Source organism: Strix uralensis, chromosome 1, assembly GCF_047716275.1.
Source record: "Strix uralensis isolate ZFMK-TIS-50842 chromosome 1, bStrUra1, whole genome shotgun sequence".
NCBI classification, from domain to species: domain Eukaryota; kingdom Metazoa; phylum Chordata; class Aves; order Strigiformes; family Strigidae; genus Strix; species Strix uralensis.
Genome location: NC_133972.1, coordinates 131,433,771 through 131,459,746, shown reverse-complemented (window position 1 = coordinate 131,459,746; position 25,976 = coordinate 131,433,771). Strand labels below are relative to the sequence as shown.

General features: G+C 35.7%; 1 protein-coding gene across 3 annotated transcripts in view; it reads left to right on the top strand.

Annotated features, from left to right (window-relative positions):
* TCEA1 (transcription elongation factor A1) overlaps window positions 1-25,639 on the top strand; it is a 28,015-nt gene extending 2,376 nt beyond the window's left edge. For 2 of the 3 annotated variants that reach the window (XM_074881262.1, XM_074881279.1), the window contains exons 2-10: window positions 3,870-3,932; window positions 8,947-9,052; window positions 17,093-17,180; window positions 18,204-18,352; window positions 20,107-20,163; window positions 21,121-21,275; window positions 23,126-23,272; window positions 24,251-24,322; window positions 25,322-25,639. In XM_074881262.1, the coding sequence (XP_074737363.1) occupies window positions 3,870-3,932; window positions 8,947-9,052; window positions 17,093-17,180; window positions 18,204-18,352; window positions 20,107-20,163; window positions 21,121-21,275; window positions 23,126-23,272; window positions 24,251-24,322; window positions 25,322-25,330 (846 nt within the window). In that variant the 3' untranslated portion in view covers window positions 25,331-25,639. The remainder of the gene's footprint in view (window positions 1-3,869; window positions 3,933-8,946; window positions 9,053-17,092; window positions 17,181-18,203; window positions 18,353-20,106; window positions 20,164-21,120; window positions 21,276-23,125; window positions 23,273-24,250; window positions 24,323-25,321) is intronic. The other variant, XM_074881272.1, reaches the window with a different exon arrangement.
* Window positions 25,640-25,976: the final 337 nt, after the last annotated feature.

Genomic DNA, 25,976 nt, shown 5'->3' with positions numbered 1-25,976 from the left:
AGTGGAGATCTGACAGTTTATCCAAAGTGCATGTGCATACCATGATAAAAACCCTTAGTTGTATGATAGGAGAGGAAGCACATCACTATTTAACCCAGGAGATGTCTCTGTGTTTTTCTTGCTAGCCTTTGTCATTTATAAGGTATTTCTTCTTTAATTGCACAATGTGATTTCCTCCTTAATCCTGCCCTGCAGTTAAAATGCTAACTTTAGCAAAATTAAGATAATCTCTATGAAGAGGTACTTCATTGTCTCTCAAAAGATGAAACTGAATTGAGAAATGCATTCTTACATAAGTACCTGCTGGATAATGATGTTCCTGACAACCTCTTATATTCATTTTTTCATTTGTACTCAACAAGAACAGGTATTTGATGTATGTCTTTGAATGAGAATGATTTGATGAAACCCATCAATAAGAGGGGGGAAAAAGAAAAAGCTTTGATACCTTTTCACTCTGAAGTTGTCAAGACTCAGATGGCAAGAGATGCTTCATCCCTCATATAAAAGGTGACTCTGTGGCTTGTGGCAAAGTGCTCTTTGGCGTTTCTTTTGAGGAGTTGAAAAGGCAGACTGTGCAGACACCCTTCCTGAGTCAGACTCTTGGTGATTTGCCCTGACTAAGGATTTAATTGTAGCTGTGCAGGTTTCATAACTATTTTAGTGGAGTGATATATGCAGTTCTTTTGTTTTGAAGGATGAAATAATAATGCAACGTTGTATTTAATATACTGTGAGATACATATTTCTTCTTTTACTTCTAATATTGGTTGCATGTTTGAAATAGATGCTACTCCTCCTTCAGAATAACTGGTTGGATTAGAACACATGTAGTGCCTTCCTTATAGCTTTTGTTGTGTGTAAATACACTTTTTTTCATTAAGGTATGAAAAATGAGGTTGCATTCATGGATTTAAAAGAATCAAGACCAGTTGAGTAAGTTTAGAGAAGAAACTGTAAAACTGTCCATGTCATTAAACGTTTGTTCCCTTAAGTAGAACAGAATTGTAACTGGTTAGCTCTGTGGTCTTCAGAAACGTACTCCTTTTTCTATTGCCTGAAGCATAGCTTTAAAATATGAATATAGAACGTCATTCTGGTGTTATAATCTGATCAACTGAGAGAAGCTGAGAGGAGTAGTCTACTAAATCTGTATGAAGCTGACTTCTGCTAATTCAAGTAACAAGGTAAACTGAATGCCAACAAGCCTAGTGGAATGGGACGTTGCCATTCATTTTCTATAAAATTATAGAAATGCCTTTAAAAGAAGATTTAAAATAATGTTCTTAATGGTTGGGTTTTTTTAAACAGAGAAGTCTTACATTAGAAAAATAGTAATTACAAGTTTTACTGTGCAACTTCCAGTCTGGTTTTGAGGAAAAGAGGGTATTTGATTTTACACTAGGAAAAGTGGTTATGAAAAACTGTTTAGTTACTGTGAGTTCAAACTCAATTTAAATTTAAGGCATCTGCTTCTGGTACACTTAATATAATTGATTAGAGTGAAGGCTTAGAAAGCATTAGTGCATTAGAAATGTTGGTAATTTGGTACAGAAAACTGTGAAATGTAGGTAACATCTGTGTAGTGAGTACCTGGGTTTTTTTACTTGTTGCATGGTTTGTTAACCTCCTATATATCAAGTTACTAGTTTTGGGAAATGTGAGGACTGGGAATAATACAGTTGTTTTGACATGTGCAATTGGAAAGGCATTTTAGAGAGGCAAAGAAGTTTTGACTAGACTGTATTTCTAAGATGAGGTGAAGAGAGCGGTACTTTGCGTTACAGTATCATTGGTATGCTGAAATTGCAGACTACAGTAATCTGTTTATTTTGAAATCACATACTGTGTGCAGTTGGTAATAACTGGTTTGGATAAGTAAGCGTTACTGGATTGTAATTTTGTCACTTGTTTTGGCTAAGAAAATTTTATTGAATTTGATTTTGTAGCAGTGAAGATAGTTAACTTGCTTTACTTGGATCTATGTTTGCACAGAAGAAACCATGCTTATGACTGTTTAGAGAAATAAATGGTTTAGTGTGCTAACTCAATTTAGCACCTGAAAGCAGCATGACATTTCCCAGTCTTGCATCATTGCTGCTAAAATTAAAACTGGAGAAGTTTTGTGTATCATGAATAAAAGTTAAATAAGGCTTTTTGCTATGATGACAAAATAATAAAACTTTAGTTTTATAAGTGAATTGTGTTTGTGTAAGGTGGGACATAGTGAAATGTTTCTTTTTAGAGGCTTCTTTGCTGTCAGATCTGTTTAAAAAACAGAGGTTGTAGCAGACATTTGCAAGTGTCCAAAGCTGTGTCTGTTTGGATGTGACACAGAAGTTCCACTTTCATCTTAGTCTCTTGGTGGTTATTTTATGTGCTATCTTTAGTGGTTAAATTGTAAGACCTCCAGATGCAGTAGGAGATTACAAGAGTTTCCTTGCAACAGGTGTCATATTAGAAGTTGATTAGGGAGAATTTAAAACTAAGGACAAGCAAAACACATATTAAACAAAATTGAATGAGTTGAGAAAGAGGTAAGGAAAGAGAAAGGAGTCAAATTCCAAGATTTGCAAGATGGAAATTGTGTGGGGTTTATTTCCAAACTTTATGAATTAAAAAAGTGGGAAGGTAATGGTCTTAGCCTGGGTAGAGTGGCCTCTTATATGTGAAGGCAGTTGGTGCCTTGCTGTTCATAGGTCACAGATTCAGAACCATATGCATTTGAAAGACAGCAAAATCATCTCAGCCCTTAGGAGGTTGCTGTAGTCTGACAAGCCATGTGCAGAGCTTTGCTGAAGTAGAGGTGGTAAATCATTCAAGAATGTAGAGGTTACAGTAAATTATGGAGCTCACATTTATGAAAACTTTAAGGGCAACATTGCCAAGGAATGAATTGTTAGTTAGGGTAGCTGTGTATAGAGTTTATTAGTGGTACAATCTCTGAAATTAACTCATCTGTCTAGAGAGTTGCTGTTTGCACGGTATTCATTTGTACCTCCTTATGGTCTTAGCAGGGGAAAAGGAAAAAAGAAAACCTGTGACAGCTGAATGGAACAGGTGCATTATCCCAGATGTCATAGCACATTAGGATGGGCTCTGGCTTCTAGTTTGGAACGTGTTGATGCTTGGCCAGCCTGGTATAGGCTGAAGAGTGTCGACACTAATCTATGCAGCCTGATCTGTGTATTTCATTGAATTAATATTTAAACTTAATAGTTGAAAATAAGACTTGAAAGCAGGTCTTGCTCAACTTTTTCTATTTGGGTGTTTGTTGGTAGACATACTCACAAAGTTGTCTTTTCTGTTGGGGAAACTGTAGCTGCGTCTAGTAAAATAGTGTAATCTGATCACAGTTTTTAAACCAGTAAACTTGTTTTACCACACCACTTCAAATACAGTTAAGAATGTTGGCTATTTATGTTTTATATATGTAGTTATATGTGCTGCATGGACTATGCAGAGCTTCTTGACTCCAGGTTCTTGTGATAAAACAGGTGAAGTTGTTCTGAACTGAAAATTACTGCTGTTGTCTGGCTTGTTTCTGGTGCTGTTAAGTGAAGTACCTTTGAGGCTGTTTTCATGAGGATGTGTGTTGGTGAAGTAGTAATTGACAGAATGCTTTAACTGGCATTTGAATTATATGGGGTAAAACTTCTTTAGTCTGAGCGAATACTTGGATTTCTGAGTTAAGGCCTGTTAATGCTTAGTTTGTGAAGCAGAACATTCCCTGTGCTAGAGTTCTGTAGATAAATTGGGAACTGATGGTTTGAATCCAGTCTGGGACCTTGAAGGCGTGTGTTGTTGATATTATATTTAAAGTATCCATTTGCCACTAAATTTACTTTTCCTTTTTTTCTTTTTTGCAGGCTGGAGCTCTTGATTTATTGAAGGAGCTTAAGAATATTCCCATGACCCTTGAATTGTTACAGGTATGATTTTCTTATTGTTGTTATATTGCAAATATTAACTTCATAATGATGAAAGTGAAGCCAGCAAATTTGGAAGATGGTTGCACTATTAAAGTAGATCCCTATGTAGAAACTCCTTGGAAGAATCAGTGTTATTATAGGGTAACTAATCTTATTTCACCCTGATTTAGGTCACTTATCGTAAGTGTTTTCTTCCAGTAGCAAGCTCTTAAAGCTTATCTTTCTAAGTTGAAAATAGTGAATTTTGTCATGGACAAAGGGGAAGAGCTGCTTATAAACTTACCTTACATATAATCTTAGGTTCTTACTAACACAAATGTGATGTGTTTCCTTCCTTCTAAAGGAGAATGCACCCAATTGCAGCTAATACTTTCTTATGTAGTTAGTTCTGGTTTGGGATTGTTAAATGAGGAGAAGCATAGTTCATACCTTCAGGTGAGTTGTATTTGACAATTTCACCCCCACCCCCACCCCCTGTAACTCTGAGTAGTGAATTTCATAAGGTAATTGTACTCCTACTTACTGTTCCTCCCCTTTTACTCTGCTGGCCAGGAGTGATGGTGTGGTACAATCTTTCTCACTTGCATGCATACTTTCTCTAATTTTGCTTGTCGCTACATCTCTAACATAGAGTTTGTCATGTAATTCCTCAGTGAACAACTGTCGTTCCAAAATAACTAGTTATTTCCTATCTCTGAAAATTTTCAAATGGCAGAAGTAAATGTAAGACCTGATTTGCTGTGGTAGCCACTTAAATTGGAAGAGACTGAAAAGTAACTTTTTTCAAAGTGACAATTAATGGTCATAGATACAGAATTAGCTATAAAGTTCAAATCTTAAGTGTCACTAGAAATGTCATTCTTCATGTATGCATCCTACATATTTGCAGAATGTATGTGGTGCATTATTGCTAATACTGTTTGTGACAGAAAACAGGAATTTGAAAGTGTTACCTTAATGCATGAATGAGCATGGCTGATTTGACGCTGCAACCTTCTCTCCTATGTCCAACCTCCTTCCTTAAAAAAAGCCCAAACCAAAACCCCTCTTCAAGCCCCACACAAAACAAAAACAAAATCCAAAAAAACCCTCTGTTAACCTGGTTCTTTTGAGTTTCTTTGTGCAGATCTTAATACAGAATATTTGTGCCATAATGTTTTTTGCCTTTGGAATGAAAAATATATCTGCGTGTGCTCCAGAAATTCTGTAAATGCTGCTGTGCAAACCTGTTCTGCTTAGTGTGAAGAATGAGATTAGAAGGAGAAGTTTTACAGAGAAGAGCAAAACAATTTTACCCTTGAACTGTGAGGATTTGGAGAACGTACAAGTAGATAACATTCTTTTTCTAGTAGCAACAAAAACCTTAGTAAAGTTATCAACAGAGAAGGACTCTTAATCTTGCTAAGTACAAACAAACTCAGCTCTCTGGCTTTTGGGCGCTTGTGTGATTCTGACTTAATTTATAATAGGGTTGCATATTAATTCTGTCCAGTTTTCTATCCTACTTGAAAGAAGCTGTATTGGGGCGGGCACCGTATGAGTTTGTAAAGAAGATTTCTCTGTGTTACAGTAGGTCTAAAGGGATCTGGTGTTTTGGTGTACTCTTGCATAGCAGATTGACTGTAGCTTAGTTAAGAAGTTTTTCTTAAATATCCGCTGATGTACTCAAAACAGTTCCATTGCATAAGGTTGCATTTAGCACCATGTTTAGACTCAAATTTACATTATTTTCGTTGAGAGTTTTATAAATGGGTAAAGTCTGCCGTAAATTTTCTATGTTAGTCTCCCAAATTTGCTTAAGCGATGGAGGACTCAGAGAACAGTTGAAATGCAAAGTAATCATATGCATTGCTCTGGCAGTAGATCATTAGTGTGCTAATGTCAAGAAGGGTGATGATCAGGAGAAAGTGGGAGCACTAACTCCCTCTATGTAGATTGAGGTATCTATTGATGTGTTTCAACTGATGAAACGCAGGACACAAGCGAAAAGCGTATGTCTACACCCACATTTAAGCAGTTTTGAAAGCTGGCTACGTTGACAAAAGCACTGCTAGCTGATATGGTAGTTTCATTATTCCTGTGTAATAAGAGAAATGACAATTTTTCCTGTAACATGACTGTTGCTTCAGTCTGAGCTGGCGAGGTCCTCTGAAAAATTTACAGGTATGTAGAATAGGAAGGAGAGAATGTCAGTAGTCTGGACTTGTGTTTGTGTGTTTTTCGCCTCTTCTTTGTCACAGAAAGCTGAAGTGGTTACAGACAATAGTACAACTGTCATATCTAACGAGTTTTATGTAAGCAAGCTGATCCTTGCTCAGCTAGGCAGGGAGCCAGTAGCCTTCCTCACATGTGATTTATCCAGTGGTCAGAATCGCAAATCTGTTTAGCAGCCACACGGTATTAAAGGCATCATGTCTCTGGTGCTAATTGTGGGTAGTGCGCAGCTAAACAGCGAGAGAGACAGTCTTTATTTTAATGAACAGGTTTTACTGGGAATTGCACACACTGATGTGGAACTAGGCTGTGGTGTACAGTCCTCGTTAATGACTTCTTGCCAGTTCATTGGCAAGCCAGGGAGACCTGGGAACCTGGAGGTAGTTCTTCAGGGGTTTGGTTTGGCTCTGCTTTGGTCCAGGTGCTCACCAATTTGCTGTCCTCATATTCTCTTACAGTTTGAAGTTGGTAACACCTCTGCTTGCTTTAGTGGTTGCTTTTCTTCCCTATGTTCCTTACATTTTCTCATTTGGTCTGGTTTAGAGATCACCATATGCCACCATGTTCTTTGTTTTGGGTTCAGTCATAGGTTACTTATGCTAACTGATGCTCATACCAGCTGAAGGCTGCTTGGCCTACAGCTTGAATGCCTCGGGTGGAAACAACCATTTTACACTGTCTCTGAGCCTCCTTACTCTCAGAAAGCAGATTAAAAGTGCTCTAGAATTTGAAGTCAGGAAGAAGGATCCATTAAAAATGCATTTTGGACAGTATGAGGAAGGTTTTCATATACCTGCACACTTACAAAGTGGCACAGAGATAAAGCACTTCCACGGGTTACACTGGGCTAGGCAAAAATACTGGAGTTTTCCACTTAAAATGGCTCTCATGAGAACAGCTCTGTAGGCTGAAAGACTGAGGAAATTTCAAATGCTGACAGCTGGCTTGTGATTAAAGCACAGTCATTTTGAGACTATAACTCTGATCTTTTGTGATTACCTGTGTCAATTTGTAGGCAAATAAACTGGTAGATCATTCCTTTCCCTCTCTTTAGGTGAGGCCAGATCAAGTGCTTTGTAAAGCAAACAAATGAACTATGTTTATGTACTGCCTAAAGAAAGCTGGCAGTTTAGACAGCTACCATAATCTGTTTCTCTTGTGTGATCAGAAGAAGAAATTAATTTATCCAATTAATTTTGAGTTTTACTTGATTTTTTAAATTTTACTTACCCAAGTAAGTCTGTAAAGTGGTGTCTTTTCTTTTTGGTGATGAGAGTAGGCCGTGGTTGTGCCCAGTTATCAACGGAGGGTTGGGTTTTTTGTAGATCCCTTTTTCTCATTCAGGTATGGTGAGTATTTTATGGAGTTCCAAGCATGTGTTGTTCTTTCTTGTCTGAACATAATGTTGAGTGTTAAAAATGTCAAGAGACGTGGCCAGTCTGAGTGAGCAGAGTCCATCTCAAAACACTTTAGTTACAGGGGAGTAGCCATCTGTTTTCTTTAATCCAAAATATGTCTTTAGAGCTGATGCTCAGACCTGAAGTTATTTGATGTGTTTCCTTTGCTGAAATAGCTACTGAATATTTCAGTACATTTCCAGTCATTTAGCACATATGTGGTGCCCCAAAAAGTGTTGTGTGGGTTGTGAGCGAGTAATTTACAGGAACAAATCATTTCCATTTTTAGTGAGCTACAGAGATTTAAATTTTCCTTTAAAGGAGAAGGAAATTTACGATGAACTACTGCAGAAGTAAGTAGAATAATTTGTTACTGAGTCCCATAAATGGTAAATGCAACAAAACTGGGCATTTTAAGAACAATTTAAAAAATGTAGTCATCAATCAAAATATGAAATGATAATAAAATACTAATTTGTATTGTTAAACCTTTTTGCCTCTTGTGAAACTAAAAGTGTGGAAATGTTCTACTTGTTAGATTAACATGTTAGTAGTCTTCTAAAATGAAACTTCTGTTTCTGTTGAGCTAAACGTATGTACTCATCTCCTGAGTCTTTAAGGAGTGAATTTTAAGTTAATCTCCTTTTCACTCTATAGGTGGCAGTAGTGCCAAAGGTTTAAACCCTGTCACTATCTTGGCCTTTTCAGAGAGGTAGCCTAGTTTCACTGTTTCTATCTAAAAGCAGAACACTATGTGCTTAAGATTTTAAAGAATCTCAGTATTGCCAGAATTATTAGGAACCTAAAACATGATCGCTCCCAACTGATATTACAGCTTCTTCCATAGCCACTAAATGGGATTTCTAAGAGTATGAAGTCACTGAAGCAGTTGGCAAGATTGTGATCATGCCAAAATATAAGTGCTGTCATTACTTCACAGAAAAATAAGGTTTTGAGGCTAGAACCTTTTTAAAAATTTTTATATAAAATTAAGATTATATAATTTTCACAATGTGACATGTTTTGAGTGTTGTACTTAGTTTAGGTAAGTAATTCTGCAGAGCTTTTTGAAATGTTTTGGGAGCAAAAGTCTTCTGATTGACTCCTCTTAACACTCCTTCCTGCCTGTGTGCTTCCCCCCACCCCTGCTTCTGTGATGGAGACAAATGGTAATACTGTTGTAGTTCTTTCTAAAATGTCCATGTCAAAATAAGTTTTGCAAAGGCTTGCAGCATTACATCCTGATATTCCTAACTCCCCCCCCCCCCCCCCCCCCCCAAAAACCTGAAGAAAAAAAAAAATACTTCTTAAAAAACGATGTCAAAGTACAATTTTATATATGTTTACTTGTTAAATTGTCTTCATGTCACCTTCTGTAGTGTATATTTTTATTTTTGTTGCAGTCTACCAGAATTGGAATGTCAGTGAATGCGATACGCAAGCAAAGCACAGATGAAGAAGTTACATCTTTAGCAAAATCTCTTATCAAGTCTTGGAAGAAACTGTTAGGTATGGAGACATAAAGTTTCTTTCCCTGCTCTTGCATGTTTAAACTGTACACAGTCTTGATGCAAATCCTTGACACCGCCTTCCTTTTGATGTATTTGTGCTCCTCTGTAAGTATTGAAACTTTCTGCACTGAAGTAGTTGTTTTTGACGATCACCAGCGCATTGCTGTGGAAGAGTATTCAGAGAAAAAGTTTTATTTTTACTGGGTCTAGCAAGCAGTCGGAAGCCAGCTTCTGTGACATGACTCATTTCTGAAGTCTCATTGCCTGCTGTTGAGCTAGAGTGACTGTACTGCAGTACTAAGCAGTAACGAACCTGTTCTTGACTATTTCCTTTGTCAGATGTAACAGGCACTCTGAGGAATTTGTGCAAAATCTCATATAGTGTGGAGGCTTTGAAGTCTGGTTATAAAGTGATTTGTGAATAGAAAAAACAGTAAAAAATTGACATTAAAAATCTGTTATAACTTACAAGTAGTGAGAAATAGATCTGTGCTTTCTAAAACCTTCATAGTTTTAAACAACTTGCTAATTATTGACTTAATACTTTTTAATTTCCCTTAAAGCAATGAATACAGTTAATGAAACCTTTCTGTTAGCAGGGTTTTATTCAAGGGTATTTTGTAATACCTAACTTTAATGTATTTGAAAACACTAAAATCTCAAACTGTGTTCAGGTATTTTTGTTCATATGCTGTATTGTACTCTGTTTTGTTTCTCTGTATCTAACTTTAGGTAACCTAAAAATTTAGGAAGCCTAAAAGTTTTGAAATGGAAAACAGTTTATTTTCTACTGATTTAAGTATTTGCCATACTGTCTAGAAAAATATGCTGAATACCAGGAGGTGTTCAAGTCCTCTGGCATTTGAAGTCAGCCTCATTTTTATCGATTTATGAAGTATTTTATCAGATACTTTACTTTCTTGTAAATAGTGTAGAAATTACTTCGTATCCATCTGACAGTACATTTATGTGGACATTGACAATTTGTCACAGCTTTCAACTTCTAGTAAGAAGCAACAACCTTTACAGCAGACATATTTCTTTAACCTACCTATAAAAAAAATAGATAATACTAATTAGGTTAGTTTTAGTGATTAAATTTAGGTAATAGTAGATATGCTGATAAAATACTTTTAAAATCATGATATTGACTTATTATAAATTAAATGCATACTTTGTAAAAGATCTGATCAGACTTCGCTGGTAAATAGTGAAAATCATGTACTCTTTATCTTTAAATTTCCACTTAGAACTTTAAGTCCAGCTGTATTGTATCCAGTGCATAAAAGTGGTAAGATATATAAGTGGAGAAATGGACTTGCTTATTAACTTGAGTTACTCTGAAGACTTCTAAAAGCAGCAGCTGGATTGAGTGATTTATCTCTCAAGTTATTATCTAATTTTTTTTTTAAAAGCACTATCAGATTTTTTTTCTCTGAAGTTCAAATTTTTGATACTGTAACTTAGTCCAGGCAACAAAGTAGAAGAAATACTCTTTTTTCTCCCACAGAATTCTCAAATTTTACAAGTGCCCTCAGATGCTGCTTTTTTCTGTGGAGGAGCCTGACCTTTCTATGTATTGCTGTTCTTTGAGCAAAGGAATTGTTATTTATTTGTTGAGACAGTAAAAATAGTTTTCTGTCTTCTTTTTTAACACAGTATCTTAAGTCAGTCAAACTTGTCTTACTATATTGTTACTTAGAGCTCTTGTCTTACTATATTGTTACTTATAGCTGACTGATCTTTAAGTGTTCAAACATTGTGAAACATGGGGAGTATTATTTCTACCTGAGGACCAGACAGTGTTCATGCTGTAGAAGTCTGGAATAAGTCTGTGGTGCTTGATGGTCACGGCAGGTTGATCTGAGTGTAGGCTGCTGCTGAAAGGGGTGGTCCTGGCTTCTCTTCTGCACAGGCGCCTCCTTCCTCCCTCCTGTGCTACAGCTAGTGCTCAAGTGGTTATCCAGGCAACCAGAGCTGGGAAGTATTTGTTTTGTTCATTTCTTCTGGCTTAAATTTCAGCTGTATCAGTTCTTTGGTCCAGCCTATTTGCAGTTACTGTTCCCTGCACAGGAATTGATGCAGTAATGTACAGCTGGAGCATGGTGGATCTTCCCCTTTTGATGGCTTGCTACCTTCAGATTGTTTTCAGACAGTTCAGAGAATCTACCTGAGGCTGCTTGCATCAGGTGAAGTCAAACATGTGAGGAACTGGAAAGTAGATAGCAAGTATTTGACATTAGCGTAATTGAAGAGTTCCTTCTTGAGGCAGTGGTATGTGACCTTTGTTCATGCAGTAATTTTGTTACAGGGCAGACATTGCATGCATATTACTGTCCCAGGTCTAGTATAGTTGTGGTTGTGCACTTACATAAAATCAAATTATTCCTGAAAATGCAGCACTGTTTGTATTCAAAACTTCTGGGTGGTTAAATTCTCCTTGATTGTCATGTAAACCTTGTAATAAAGCGTAGTAGGGCAAATGTTTCACTTCTCATTTCACTGCTTAATAATTCATTAGAACTTAAAATCTTGTAACTGTGGAAGATAGGGTATCTGGGCTGTGTGAAATATAGGTGGGAATCTTACAAAATACTCTTATTCTGTTTTGTCATTAGTTTTGACTTTCTCAGAAGAATACGAAATACCATATGTTGAGCTGCTTGAGAAATCAGTTTCGATTATGCTGTTTATAGTGCATGTAAAATGGTATGGATCAAAGATGGCAACAGAAGCGGACAGCTGTTAATCGTACCAAGCATTGTACTCAGAGAGCTGAAGTCTTTGTGAGTTATTTTTATAAATGACATTCTGAATTTAGGCAAGTTTTGTTGACTGTTCAGGCTGCATGTACTATTTAAGTTCAGTGCTATTGGAACTTATGTTTTAAGAATGTATGGGAAACATGAGAAGAAATCAAAGTAAGGTTGTGAATCCCCTAGATGTTTATGGCTTGAGTAGAGCCATGCCAGGTTACCAGTGGCTTTTCAGGGGGGGTTGGAAGCTGCCTGGCAAAGGACTTGTGAGCTTTTGTCTGAAGTGACTTGCTGAGTGAGCTACAGTGTAAGACTGCTTTCAGCTGTTGCTGAAAGAACGTTAAACCACACAGCTGAGTTGGTCACAATTTACATATGGAAGCAAATTTGGGCCTCGGAATAAAATACTCTTCAGTTATAACATGGGATTTGCAAATAATGATTGTTTTTCCAAGTAGCTGAGTATACAGAGTATGCTATGCAGATAATGAATCTATGCATACCCATTTAGGTTATGAGGAGTGTTCCTTTATATTAAAAACCAACAAATTCTTTAAGGAATTTTAACATTTTCCATCACAATACTTATTGAACTCTAAGAGTATACAGTGAAAAAGAATGTCCAGACCTCTAAACTTAGCTCTAGTAAGTTTATGTACTGAACTGGAAGTGCAGAATGACTAGACAATAACATTAACATTAAGTGCAAGTGTGATAATCTGTTGCCTGTATTAAAAACTAAGAACAGGTCCGTGAACATTTGAAATGCCTATTTCAAAAAAGTGCATGTCTGAGTAATTTTATTTTAAAACAATATTTAAGTGCTTACTGTTGTCAAGAGACGGTAACACCAGCAAAACTTAACAGAAGTGTTCTACTCTGATCACTTTGTTCATACAGTCCTTCATTATTTTGAACCTGGGTTTGATTCTATTGGAGCAAGCTGGTACAGTCTAGCACTATCTTACAGGTATGTTAACGCTGTCATTGGGTAAAATTGTTCAAGGAGATCCATCTAGTAACCTACTGGTCTTGCTCAAAAAAACCTGTTATTGACCAAAGTACCTAAATTACAGTCTAATCGTGTTTAAGAGTATTGTTTACAATTGATAAGAAGAGTATGTGTCTTTAAGATATCAAGTAGAATCAAGTGCAAAAATAATTTCAGTAGTTTCATTTCCATATCAAGTATGAGCTGTGGAAATCACCTCTGGTCAAATGTATATTTGGGACTGTTCCATGTGCAATTGGTAGATCTATAATTGTTGGGATTATCAATAGAGTGATAATAACACGTGATGCAAATTGTATCATACTGTATAGGAGAAAAAGCACGTATAACAAAGAAGTTAGTGTTATGCTTTTCTGTCACTTGTGATAAAATCTTTTAAATAAATGCCATAGTTCATGATTTTGTTGTTTATTTATAGATTTTTAGATGTTATTCCTCCCTATGCTGCTACTGGGAAGAAGCTTTTTGGATTTTACCTTCATGTTTTACTATGTCTTGCAGAGGAATTGCTGACAAGTGTAGCTGCTTGTGCATCTCAAGATTATTTCAACCAGGGTTTGGAAAATGGGGCCTAAAGAATTATTAAATATGAAGGTCATTGTTAAAGTAATGACTATGCCATCTGTTACCTGTTCTCATATCTCTTTTCTTTATTTAAACTGAATACTCAGGACACTTTCCAAGTTTTGGTGGTGATATCTGAATTGGTAACATATGATAACCCACTAAAGTAAATTCTCATGTGCTTCCAGGGAATAACTAGCCACCTCTCATTAACATTCCTGAAAAACTCTTACTTTAAAAATTTTGAAACTTATTTAGGTTTATAAATTAATAACATTAAATGTTTTTATTTTCTATTTTTTCTTGATACTTGCAAATGTCTTGAGCTCACTTGTAATATAATTAAAATAATCTACAATGAAGCTATTAATGGTTTCTAACATTCACATTAGTTATGTTATCACTGGCCATATATTACTATATTAAAAACTTTGTTCTGGTAACAGAGGACACTGTCATGTCATGTTTTATCCTGGAGAGATTATTTTACTGGAAGAGGTAGAGGTGTCTTTTGAATTAATTGCAAGTCCCAGATAGAAACTGCAATGCAGTAGTCAGAATTTGATAGTCTTATTCCAGTGGCTAATAGTCAATTCCTGTTACTAGCTTATTCTTTGTATTTTAAAGAAACAGTAACATAAACTAGCTTATGTTGTTTAAAAAAAAGCTTAAAGATTTTTTTATGGCCTTTTGAAGCTGTGTAGCTAAAACTGTGAAGTTACAGTTTTCAGTCCTGAAATTGATGACAATTTTAATTTCTTTCTGAAAAAAAGTTTTGGTGAGTTTTAATAGCTGTACTAAGTTGAGAAAGTAATTGTACCTCTTTAAAGCAAGTTGTAATTTATATTATGCAAATATTGTGATGTTCTGTAGGCTTCCTGATGTGAATCACTTGCTCATTGGAATTTTTAAATATCTTTCAGAGGGCCATTTTTTCCATTTTACTTCATTAGAATTTCTGTGATTGGTTGTAGTTCCCATTAGCTGTCATTCTTCCTTTGTGTTAGAGTCTGGCCATTGAATATAAAATAAGTTAATTAGTAGGGACTCTTAGTTTCTCAAGAATAATTTTTTTTTCCTCTCCCCAGAGGGTAGTTGAAATGCTGTCTAGCAGGCTGTTAATTGCATTCTATTCTTTTGTCAATACAGTATTTCAATAAAGTAAGAAATCCTTATTAATATGTGAGTTTTAAGAATACATACTGCTTGACATTGGATCACTTCTCGGTGCCTTCCAATTTATAATACATAAGAGTGAATGACTTTAGAGAATATTTCAAGCAAACAGAGAATATTCTTATTTTCAGATTTCTGAAACTGGATTAAACAAAAGTATGTGTAAACTCTAAGTGATTAAAGAAATTGTCATGTTGAAGACATTTGCTGAAGATGATCCAGTTGTCTCAGCCACTGGAGTTTGACCTTGGCATACTTGTGTAAACTGGTCTGCAGGTGTAGGAAGAGCTGTGCTTTTACCTCTTGCTTTATCCCCGTGCCTCACTTATACCCTGCCCTCTGTAATTGAAAGAAGCAATTGGTGTATTGGCAGATGTTCTCAGGTGCCTGTCTTCTCTGATGAAATGGTGCTGGACTAAAGGGAAGTGTTTGATAAACTAAAACTAGGTTCTGGCTATACCATAGTGGTGTATTTGATGCCAAATAAGCAGGAGATACCTAGGTCAACTCTGAATTTGACAACTTGTGTGCCAGAAAAGAATGTGGAGGTAAATGGGCTGAAGCAGAGCTCAGCTCTAAGGCAGCTGTGCTGCTTTGCAGAACTTGAACTGTACCCCAAGATACCTATTTGACCTATCAGTTTGCCTTAAAGCCTGTGACAAAAATGATCATGTACTTGAAAAAAGATGAGGGTAAATGAGATTCCATGCACACTTAGAATCTTTTTAGAAATTATATATCATGTAAGCATTTGTCGTCATAGGGTAGTCATGTGAATATGAATGATAAAAATGGGATTTGTTTTCTTTCTCTTGTATTGTGTGCTTCAGGTGTCGTAGCAAAGAACTTCTGTGATCCATTCAGTTTATAGCCTTGTTTGTTTTCTTAGTGAAATTACTTTTTTATAAACAATAATTGATAAATTTATTTTAGGATTTTTTTAATAACACCTTTATCTTATTAAAGACAGTCAGTCCAAGTGCATCAGCTATTGTGTTTAATTTTCCTTTTTTTCTGTAATGGAGCAATTTATCAAGAATTGAATAAAAAGTTACAAACAATGGGTGAGGAGATCACTAAACTTTTAAGCTCTTGAAGTCTGGGGAAATATTCTGGAGAAGCATTTTGTGTGCTTGTCTGGTTCTTACACTGTTTTGTAGGCATCTTTTGTAGGCTGACAGCATAGTAGATGGCTGCTTGGTCTTGTCCAGTATGGCTGTCTTTGGTCTCCTTTTATGGTGATGATGCTTTTTTTAAGGAAGTGAAACTTGATTTGATAAATTCCTTTAAAGCTAAGAAATGGAGCAAAATCCTGTTCAGTTTAATATCTTTCCTGTGTAGCTTTAAATGTAAACTTGTTCATATTAAAAATAAGCCAGAACAGTAATTTTCTACTCTCTAGGAAAGGAAAAAAGAGCTCAGTGCTTGAGTAAGAGACATGATTTTGTGAGTTCTATACCACCAAGTTCCCCTGAGAAATGTGGGAATGGGGCTTTTTGGGAAATGTGAGGATACTTTTAGATGTTTAAAGAAGGATTTAGATACCTAGTTCAGGACATTAAGATTTCCCTCCTTTTCTTAACCTGTTTTTAGTCCTTTTAAAAGTTTGTAATAGATGCTTATCCAAATAATACAGTGTATGGATTTAGAAGTGTAATGGCAGCTTTATAAGGGCTTGGAGAGAGGAATTCACAAAATATTAACTGTCAGTGAGTGATGCCAGTCTTGCCAGGCTTTTTCTGTAGGCAGTGGAGAGTCAGCCTTTCTAGAGAGCAAATCAGCAGGAGCTTTATTTAGCCACTCTGAATTCTTCTTTACAATAGAAGGGTGTATGTGTTCTCGCTAGGTTAAAGTTAAATGTTGTGATTGCCCTTTTTAATAAAGGCTTTTGTCTCTTTTCTTTATAAAATTGTCATTAAACATAGCCTGTATGGGGAAGGCAAATTCAAATATTTTTAAACATTAAGACAAATTATTTAAGGGCTATCACAGAAAATACTTTGTGTCTGGAAAACTCCTTCAAAAGCATATGAAAATGATCTTTTATATTTTTTGGCAACGATTGTAGCTTTCACACCACAGTTTTGTTTGGTTTAGTCCTTTGGTAGAAAGCCTGTGAATATAATTAAAAAGAATGGCATGTATTTAGTAGGAACTCACATTTAAAACATGGAAGACAAACTCCAGAGACTTGATGTAGTAGTTTGAGAAGTTGTCTACCTCATGCAGCAGTGTTGGCAAAAACAAGTCATAAATGTCCATGTTTTCAGCATATCTTCATTGCCAGTTTAAGCAGAAGCTGGATTTGACTCAAAGGATCTGAAATGTTGTCATATTTTCCATTTTCTGGGTTGTGGAGGGTGTTGTGTTGGGGAGTGGAAGGCTGTACTGCAAGAGAAGGTCAAAGCAGAGAGTGGGAGCTGATAGCATTTCCAACTGGTTCAGGAGAAATCATCAAAGATATTTTACCACTGCTTTAAATTGGTTACTATTTCTGGGTAAAAGAGTTTCTCATGTTTTGTATTTCCAGATGGACCTTCAACTGATAAAGATTCTGAAGAAAAGAAAAAGGAGGCTGCGTCGTCCTCACAAAACAGCCCTGAAGCAAGAGAAGAAAGGTGCTTAATTCTCCATGACTGTACAAATAATCTCCCTCAGTATAAATTAACATTAAACTCTTTGGTCCAAATTTGTCATACTGGAGACAGCTTCCACATTATTTTCTGAAATACAAACCATTGTACAAGAAATGGTCTGTTAGGGAAGTTAATTGTGCTGCTGCTGACATAAAAAAAAAAAAAAAAGCCACAGGGCAAGATATGGCCAGACTAGTTATTGTTTAGTCCATCTGTCTCATTGGTCAAATACTCCTTATTCTCTCAATGCTAGCACTGAGCTTTGAGAACTGTAAAACAACTTTGTCACAGCTTTGTGGTAATTGTATATGTTAGAGGTTTAGAAGACTATTTTTGTCTCTTACCTTTTATATTTAATAAACAATCTCATTCTGCACTCTTTTTGGTAAATAAAATACGTATTTTCAGAAAAAATGAGCTCATTAATGACACTGTAGGAGCTAAAGAACATGTACAAAATAGTAACTGCAAGTCCATTTCTTCTATACATTTCTGGTTTTAGAATCTGTTTCCAGCAGCCATTTTCAAATTGAAATTTAACCTGTAACCATTTGTCCTGATGCAAGCTGAAGACTTTTTGGTCTACAGTTACATTGATTGTTTGTGACCATGGTACCACCAGTACAGTAAACAGACTGAATGCAATGTATTCACTGCAGAGTGAATATTAGTGTGATGTATCTTCACTGTTTCTTATTGTAAAGTTCTATGGGGGGGAAAAAAAAGACTTCATGTTAATGTAGAGAATTGAGAACTGAAACTTATATGCAGTGTAATGGAATGAAATACAAGCTGTGTGTCTATTGTGTGGAATACCCTGGTGAATATTCTAAAAACACTTTTAAATTTATGTGAATTCAGTTAGCCTTAGAAAGGTGGCCTGTGTTCTTTTTTTGGATTACCTTCAAAGGGATATAGCAAAAAGCCTGTTTTTTGCCCTGGAACAAAGTTATTTGAAGAGGGAGAAAAAACATTAATATTAGTTTTCTTTTTGCCTTTTTTTAGCAGTTCAAGCAGCAATTCCAGCAGCAGGAAGGAGGAGGGTAGTGCTCCCTCAAATTCTTTCATTCCTTCTTTTCCCCGGGCTCCAAGCACTTCGGATTCTGTAAGAGTGAAATGTAGAGAAATGCTCTCTGCAGCTCTCAGGACGGGAGGTGAGCTTTGTAGCCTATATTTTCAAGTTTAACTATTTCCTTCTTCTCCATTTCAGTCCTTCCCGCTCCTGCCCGATAGGGTAGGATAAACCTGTTTATGTCCATTTGTGTGTATATGCCCATAGGCCAGTTCACCCACGTTGCAAGTAATGAGTAACCTTGACAGCATGGGAATGTATTGAAATACATTTTGGTTGCTGATGATATGGGACATTTTGTGGCTTCTGTTCGTCTGATACCTTGCCTGCAATGGAATTTCTTTTCAGGAAGGTTATTGCCTCCTTAATGCCTGATTTAAATATTTTTGTGGAAACTGTTTTTTTGTCTTATCTCTGACTGAGAGTGCCAGCGTATACATGCCTGCCTTTTTTACATCAGAGATCCTCTGGGCCTTCAGATTTTGGTTTTTGAAGGCTGCCTTTCTGTTTTGATTTAATCTTGACATACTCCTAGTAAGAGTCTTGTATGCTCTATCTTCATGCCTCTTGGGCATCTGTAAGTTCTTTGACTGGGGTTTTTTCTTTTCCCCCCTCATATACACCTAGGTGTCTTTAAACTGATAAATTGAGTGATAGGCTAGATAAGGAGCAAACTAAAAGTCGAACTCCTCAGAATGACCTGAATTTTTTCTTGTGGGTCCTTCTCTTCTGCCAGAACTTATAACCCAGGTCTGGTTCCTCTTTTCTTAGCTTAGTGTAACCCGACCCAGTGTAAGCAGACTTCTGAATCATCCATTTTTAGCCTCTTCTCTCTTTTACTCTTTCTTTTAATTCACGTAAATTCAGATACAGACAGTAGTCAAAGCTGACTAAAGACCACGAGTTGGTGGTCATCGGATACATAGTTCATAGCTAGTTTTCCAAGGGCTTTTTTTGCTGTGTTACTTTCTACAGCACATATAAACTGATCATCCATGGGTTGAATGCCAATCTCAAAAAATAAGGTTGTTTTCTGGTTTTATGGCCTTCTGCATGAGATCGAAGGGGAAATGGTATTTGGATTACTCATTGAAGTACATCCATGTTAAAATGAGAAGGAGGAAAACATACTGTATCTAATTTGTCCTAAGCTATCTTGGAAAGGCAGCTGTCTTTATGAGTAAGGGTTTTGGTCAGAAACAGTAAACAATTATCTTGAGCGTTTTAGGTCATGTTGCATTGTCTTCAAGATTGCTATGGTTGGTTTATTCTAATTTACATGTTTTATGATACATCTCTGATTTGCATTTTTAAAAACATCTAATAATATTGTTTCTGTTGCTTAATTACTATGTTTCTAAGGAAATCCTCTTGCATGCATGCAAAACGTTAATTGCTATGCTTGTATTGTGTGGACTGAGAGAACAGATGAAACGCAATACAAAATGTTTTCATAATAGTCTATTCTATGCATAGATATGCTGTGGAGATGGGTGTTTGCCAAGCCTGTTAGAATCTTCAAAATTCTTCCTTATATCAAAGTTTTTTCTCACTACTTTTTGTTTGCAACTAAGTGTAAGAATTTCTGGTTTTGTAAAAGATTTAGGGTTGTTCTATTTTTTAAACTTCTGTTGCTCTTCACTTATTTTTGTTCTTCCCAGTAATAAAGTTATGAAAGGAGAAGTATACAGTAAATTAAACTTTCATATACAAAAGGGAAAAATCACTGTAGTTGTTCCATAATTTGTTGAGTTTTTGCAGTGTTGAATGGGCTCTCAGGGATGTAGAACACTAAGATTGTCAGGTTGCTAATATTTCAATGCTTGTTTTTCTCAGATGATTACATTGCCATTGGTGCTGATGAGGAAGAGCTGGGTTCTCAGATTGAAGAAGATATCCTTTGTTGTATATGTGTATATGTCTATGTGCTCTAGAACAAGAGTGTTTTTTAAAAGCATTGATAATGTTTGATTAACTTGATCTATGTATTGAATATTTTTAATTTCATTTAAAACATTAGCAAACTGTTCAACACATCAGCGTAGAAATTTAGTGTTTAAAACAACACAACCTAAATGATTTGCTTTAAAACATGTAGGAATGTGTAGGTGAGTGTGTGTGGGTTTGTTCTGTTCGGTATGTTTTCCTTGCAGCAGCAATCTTGTATCTTACTGCAGCATTCTGACATAAAATGCTGGGCTCTTCTCTGTTATTTTTAAATCTCTTCTTGTTAATGGTTTTAATCTTTTTCTAATGTCTTTATTTTCTGCAAGTTTATTTCTAAATGAATTTGTAGTTTTCAAAAGGGTTGTTCTGGTAGCAGTGTTTGCATAGTTACAAAGTGGAGGTCAGGGCTTTTTATTTTAGCTTTTTTTTGGGGGGGGGAGGGGGTATTAAACATAGAAATAGTCTAAGCTTCATGATTCTAACTTGTTATGTCCTTTAGTAATTATTCAGCCACCGTTCCTGTTAAGAAATTTCCTGTTTCTCTTGCAAGTCTGTTTTAAAATTCTGTCAGTGAGCTGCCAGTGTTTGAATATTGGTTTAGAAATCAGTTAATCAAGATGAGGTTAAGGAACTGGACATAAATTTATGGGTGACTTTTCACAATTTCAGTTGAGATCCTACTACCCAAAAATTTGCATTTCACTGACCGTGTGCTGAGCTATGATTAGGCTTCAGAAGGATGTGAAGTCTGCTGTGTTGAACAGGAAAGTAACTGTTGGTTGGGTTTGGGGGGTTGGACTTGATCAACAGTGAAGTACATTGTTTTGGAAGAGTTGCCCCCAAAATGAATTCTTTAGAGTGCTCTTTTACTTGTTAATGTTTTGTTCCTTAAATCCAAAGCACCTATTTTTCAAGAATTAAAAAACACTGATATGAAATACAAAAATAGGGTACGAAGTAGAATAGCAAATCTCAAGGATGCAAAGAATCCTAACCTAAGGAAAAATGTGTTATGTGGGAACATTCCTCCTGACAAGTTTGCCAAAATGACAGCAGAGGTAAGTAAAACATAGGTCTTGAACTATTTCCCTGTTGGACTTACATCCTGACCTGTATTTATTAGCCATAAAAAATTATGTAAGCTGCCTGCACTTTTGAAAGACTGTGGCGTGCACAGTCTGAATTACAGGGCTGTGTTGGGGCAGAGGAAATGAAGGTTGTGTCTGCTAATGGTTCCTAAATATCTGATTTTGTCTGTAAGTCAGAAGGCAGGTAAGCTGTTGCATGTAAATTTCCGGAAACATGGTATCTTGTGCAGTTTTTAAAAGGCCACATGATATATCAGTGAGTTTAAGTTTAGGAAGGTGTAAATATGACTGGCTAGTGCCTCCAAGCTGCTTTCCCATTCACCTTCCTGGATATATAAGTGTTAGCCTGTCTTGCCATTTATTTTTCAAATGCTAACCTCTGCTGTTTATACTCCTATGCAAGGTATAGTACTGTGGTTTTAAAGATCAGTCCCTCTCCTGTTGGCATTTTCAGTGTTAATTTAAAGCTCATCTCTTGAATCTATCTCTTGAATACTTCAAGTGATTTTGAGGGAAACTTAATAAATAAAAAAAGTCATAAATGGTAGGAGAAAGAAGCTAAGAGAATTGCCCTTTAAATCAAATGTATGTTATTGAAAGAACATTTTGGACACTCAAATAGAAATTCCTCTTAAGATGCTCCCTGTCTTTACAAATCAAAACAAATCTAGGAAGTTAAATGAAAAATTAGATTTTTAAGGGAGAGAAAAACAAAAGCACAGTTAACATCTGGCTTCAGTTTTGTAGTTCTGCTTGTATGTGTTGGATTCTAGCCCCCCCCCCCCCCCCCCCCCCCCCAATTCAGGTATAAAGGAGTGTCTTGGAGATAGAAAGAAATTAAATTTATGATCAAATAATGAAAATCATGATTAGCTTTATTCTAAAGGAAAGGGTTTTTTGGTTTTTTGTTTTCTTTCTATAGCTTTATCTAAAGGTTAGGGCAAATGCTTGTAAAGGAATGTGTAAAGAATAGTCAATTGTATCTTCAGTACATATTGTGAGGTTTTTTGTTCCACGTGTGTGTATGTACATATGCACAAACATATATTTTATATTGTCCAGTGCCTGTTCTTTGTCGTGGATTAAAATTTTAATGGCTAAAAAACCCTTTAGTGTTAAGGTTACTTCTAAGTGAAACAGTATTAATAAAAGATTTGCATTCCACATCTACATGGTATGTGGAGTAAAATTTTATTGAAGAAAAATGGAACAACTTGTTTTTGCTGTGCACACTTGATTACTATACATTGTGGAGATCCTGCACGCTAGAACTGTTTTAAAGGAGAAGAAAATTGGTGAATATGAGCTCTTCAGTTAGTGTTTTGCAACTAACTGTATATGATTTCTGGTAACGTATGGTAAATAATGGCTATACTGTATTTCTCAGTACAAATATGGCAATAGTAAAAATAATGTAAATTTTCCCTATAGTAATCTTATGTAGGTCAATGAGATGATTATTCAAGGATCTAACCTAGGGAGAGGATCTTTTTCCTCATCTCTTTTGAGACTTTTAAGTCCTTTATCTTGTCTCTGCATAAAAATGTTTCTATGTGTTTGATATTGTGTAACTTTTACTGATTTTATTTTTTCCAGCTGCATAAAAAACCCCAACATTCTAAACTTTTTGTAGCTTCTGTGCTGTTGAAATATCCCAACTTAAATCTTATAAAATTGAAAATGTGTAGAAAGAATTACTTTGCCCTTCAATAGAGTTGTTGTTCGTGGATTCTAAATAAAAAATGGTATGGGCTTGCACAGTGGTAGTGACTTGTTTAAAACTAAAACTCCTTAGTAAACTCTGCTGTTATCCATAACAGGAAATGGCAAGTGATGAGCTGAAAGAAATGCGCAAAAATCTGACCAAAGAAGCTATCAGAGAGCACCAGATGGCTAAAACAGGAGGTACCCAAACTGATCTGTTTACATGTGGCAAGTGCAAAAAGAAGAACTGTACATACACGCAGGTACATGGTTTTTCAGACTCTTCGTTTTCCTTTTTCAAAGCTGAAGTCCTATATAAAGATTGTCAGAGAAAGTTTTAGTTACGAAATGAACTGTTAACAAAATGCTAACAAATTACAAAACATGTGAAGATAGTTGGAGCTACTTAGGTGTGCTTATGTAAAGAATGTTTGTTGTATTAATTTACCAAAGATTTTTACGTAAATCTAAGCTGAGTAGCTATATAGCCTGAAATGTCAGTTTCTTTGCAATGCTGAGTTTTTGCTGATTCCTCTTACATCTTATATTAATATGATTTTATGTCAAGGAGAACTTGACATACTGGTTTTAGTAAATGTTGACATTTACTGTTTTTAATGTGTATAAACTTTTCTTTACAGAGGGAACAAATAACAGAAAATGATGATACATACATATAATAAATATACGTGTATATATATAAAATCTACCATTTGACTATCACTAGACCCTAATCTACAATCATTCCTACAACCTTTTTCTATTTTAGTTAGAAAATAAGTGCAAGAAGGGCTTTAATTTGTTTAGCAGTGCTTCAGGGCATTTCATTTTCATCATAGGATCAGCTGCATTTATAATTTAATACTGTATATTAGATGCTTTAAGTAGATAGCTGTTTTTCAATCATGAGACTTTTAAGCCTTTCCATCAGTAAATATATGTAAAGCTGTACTGAACGTGTAGATTTACTGCAGAATCTTTTCCTAGAAGTATGTGCACAGTTTCTATGCCGAAATTGATACTTCAATGCTGCTAAATCTGTCAAAACATAGATTTATGATCACTTTACAGTCTAGACAAAAAACCAGTTTCAACTGATATGGAAAGTTAGCTTGTATTTTTATCCAAATGTGTTTCCTTAATGTTAAACTTTGATTTTAAACGTTTACATTGAACATGTACTAACAAAAGTTGAAGATACTAATTTTCCTCTTCTGCTCTGGCTCTTGCCTTTGCCAAAGGTTCAAACCCGCAGTGCTGATGAACCCATGACAACATTTGTTGTCTGTAATGAATGTGGAAACAGATGGAAGGTAAGACTGTTAGACCGCTCTGCATATTTGATAGCAGACAACTAGGCTCTGTGCTTAATTTTGGTTTACATTAAATGACAAATAATATTGCATGTTGATATTGCAAAATAGCTTTAAGTTAGAAAAGCATTTTTGACTGAAGGTGTGAGATCACAGAAGTAGAGCAGTGGCAAAGGGGGAGAGAAGTCAGGATATTGACTTAGTCCTTGTGACATCTAGTTACAACGCTGCTTTGCCATACAAAGTAGTGGCAAGTTAGTCACTGTGTCTTCCCTTTCTTCACCCAAAGATATTCTAACTTTTTAATCTCTGGTTTGATGAGTGGAATAGGCCTTTTTAGACCTTTTGTTTTTTTCTGGTTTTTTTGCTACTCTGAAAAGAAGAGGGTATGAAGCAATGACTGCTGCCATATTCCTTTGTCAGGATAAGTGTAGGGCAGTGATCACTTAATTTAAATTTTTTTTTAAGTTCAGGAAATGGGAATTGTAAAAGCTTCTGAGGGATACCAGTAGTCCGATGAAGTGGAGAAACACTGAAATGGCCTGTAAAATTTACCGTTTAACATGTGATAGCATGCAATATGAAGCATGATACCCTTATTCCGTTATTTTTCTGTGTGAAGAATGCTGCTCTGCAGAACCATGTGCACAGCATACATTGATTACTACATGAAAGTATTTTATGCATCTTGGTTTATGTGCCTTATTACTGGATATTGTTCAAATCTATACTCCAGGATACCTAAATAATTTATAAAGCTTAGAAATTGTTTGATACAGTACAGGGAAAAGTTTATTTGTCCTTGAAACCTTCTGTAAGGTGGCAGTTGCAAAAGTGTCCATATAAAGATGCTTGAGTGAAGGAATGGTTATGATATAAGCAAATGCTTGTACTAGTAATTTTCATATCCTGAGTATGGTGTTGTATTTCTGTTTCTTCTTGCAAAGATTTAGAAATAAGCTGTGTGAAGATCTCATAAAAATTCTTTTCTTTTGACAGTTCTGTTAGAAGAAGAAATTGTCAAGACATCTGGACCAGTATGAAAGAGGATTTTGTAATTAGCTTTAAAAAACTAGGCTAAGCATCTAGCTTTCTGCAAATGAGAGGTTTTTTGGGTTTTGTTTTTTGGGGTTTTTTTTGTTGTTTTAAAGCAGCATACATGCCTGAAGTTAGCTTTTGTTTTGACACAACCAACATTTCCTTAAATGGCTTCCTATAGCTGATAGTCAGTAGGGCCAGGTTGCTCAATTGTATGGTGAATGTTAAAATATTTTTTCATTTTTATAAGTAAGTTACATTAAACTTTTACCAATTAAACATTTTGGTAATTGGCTTGTTTTTTTCTAACTATGTGAATAATGTACTGTATTTTTTGCGGTCTGAAACATACACACTCCTCCGATATGTATTTTACCTCTCCACATTTGTTCAGTTGTAAGAATGGAATTTTGTTTTTTGCTGCTGTGTTCACTAGTTTTGCAAAGAGAAAAGGTATGTAACTTCATCTGATTACATTAAACTCAGTTGTTAACTAAAGCACAATTTAGTTAACTCTCTAGTTTGTATGTACTGTTTCTGAATTAGGACTGTATTTGTGGTCACAGAGCTTGGAAATTTATTAGTGAATATGATAACCTCTTTTGCAGTGGTTGGC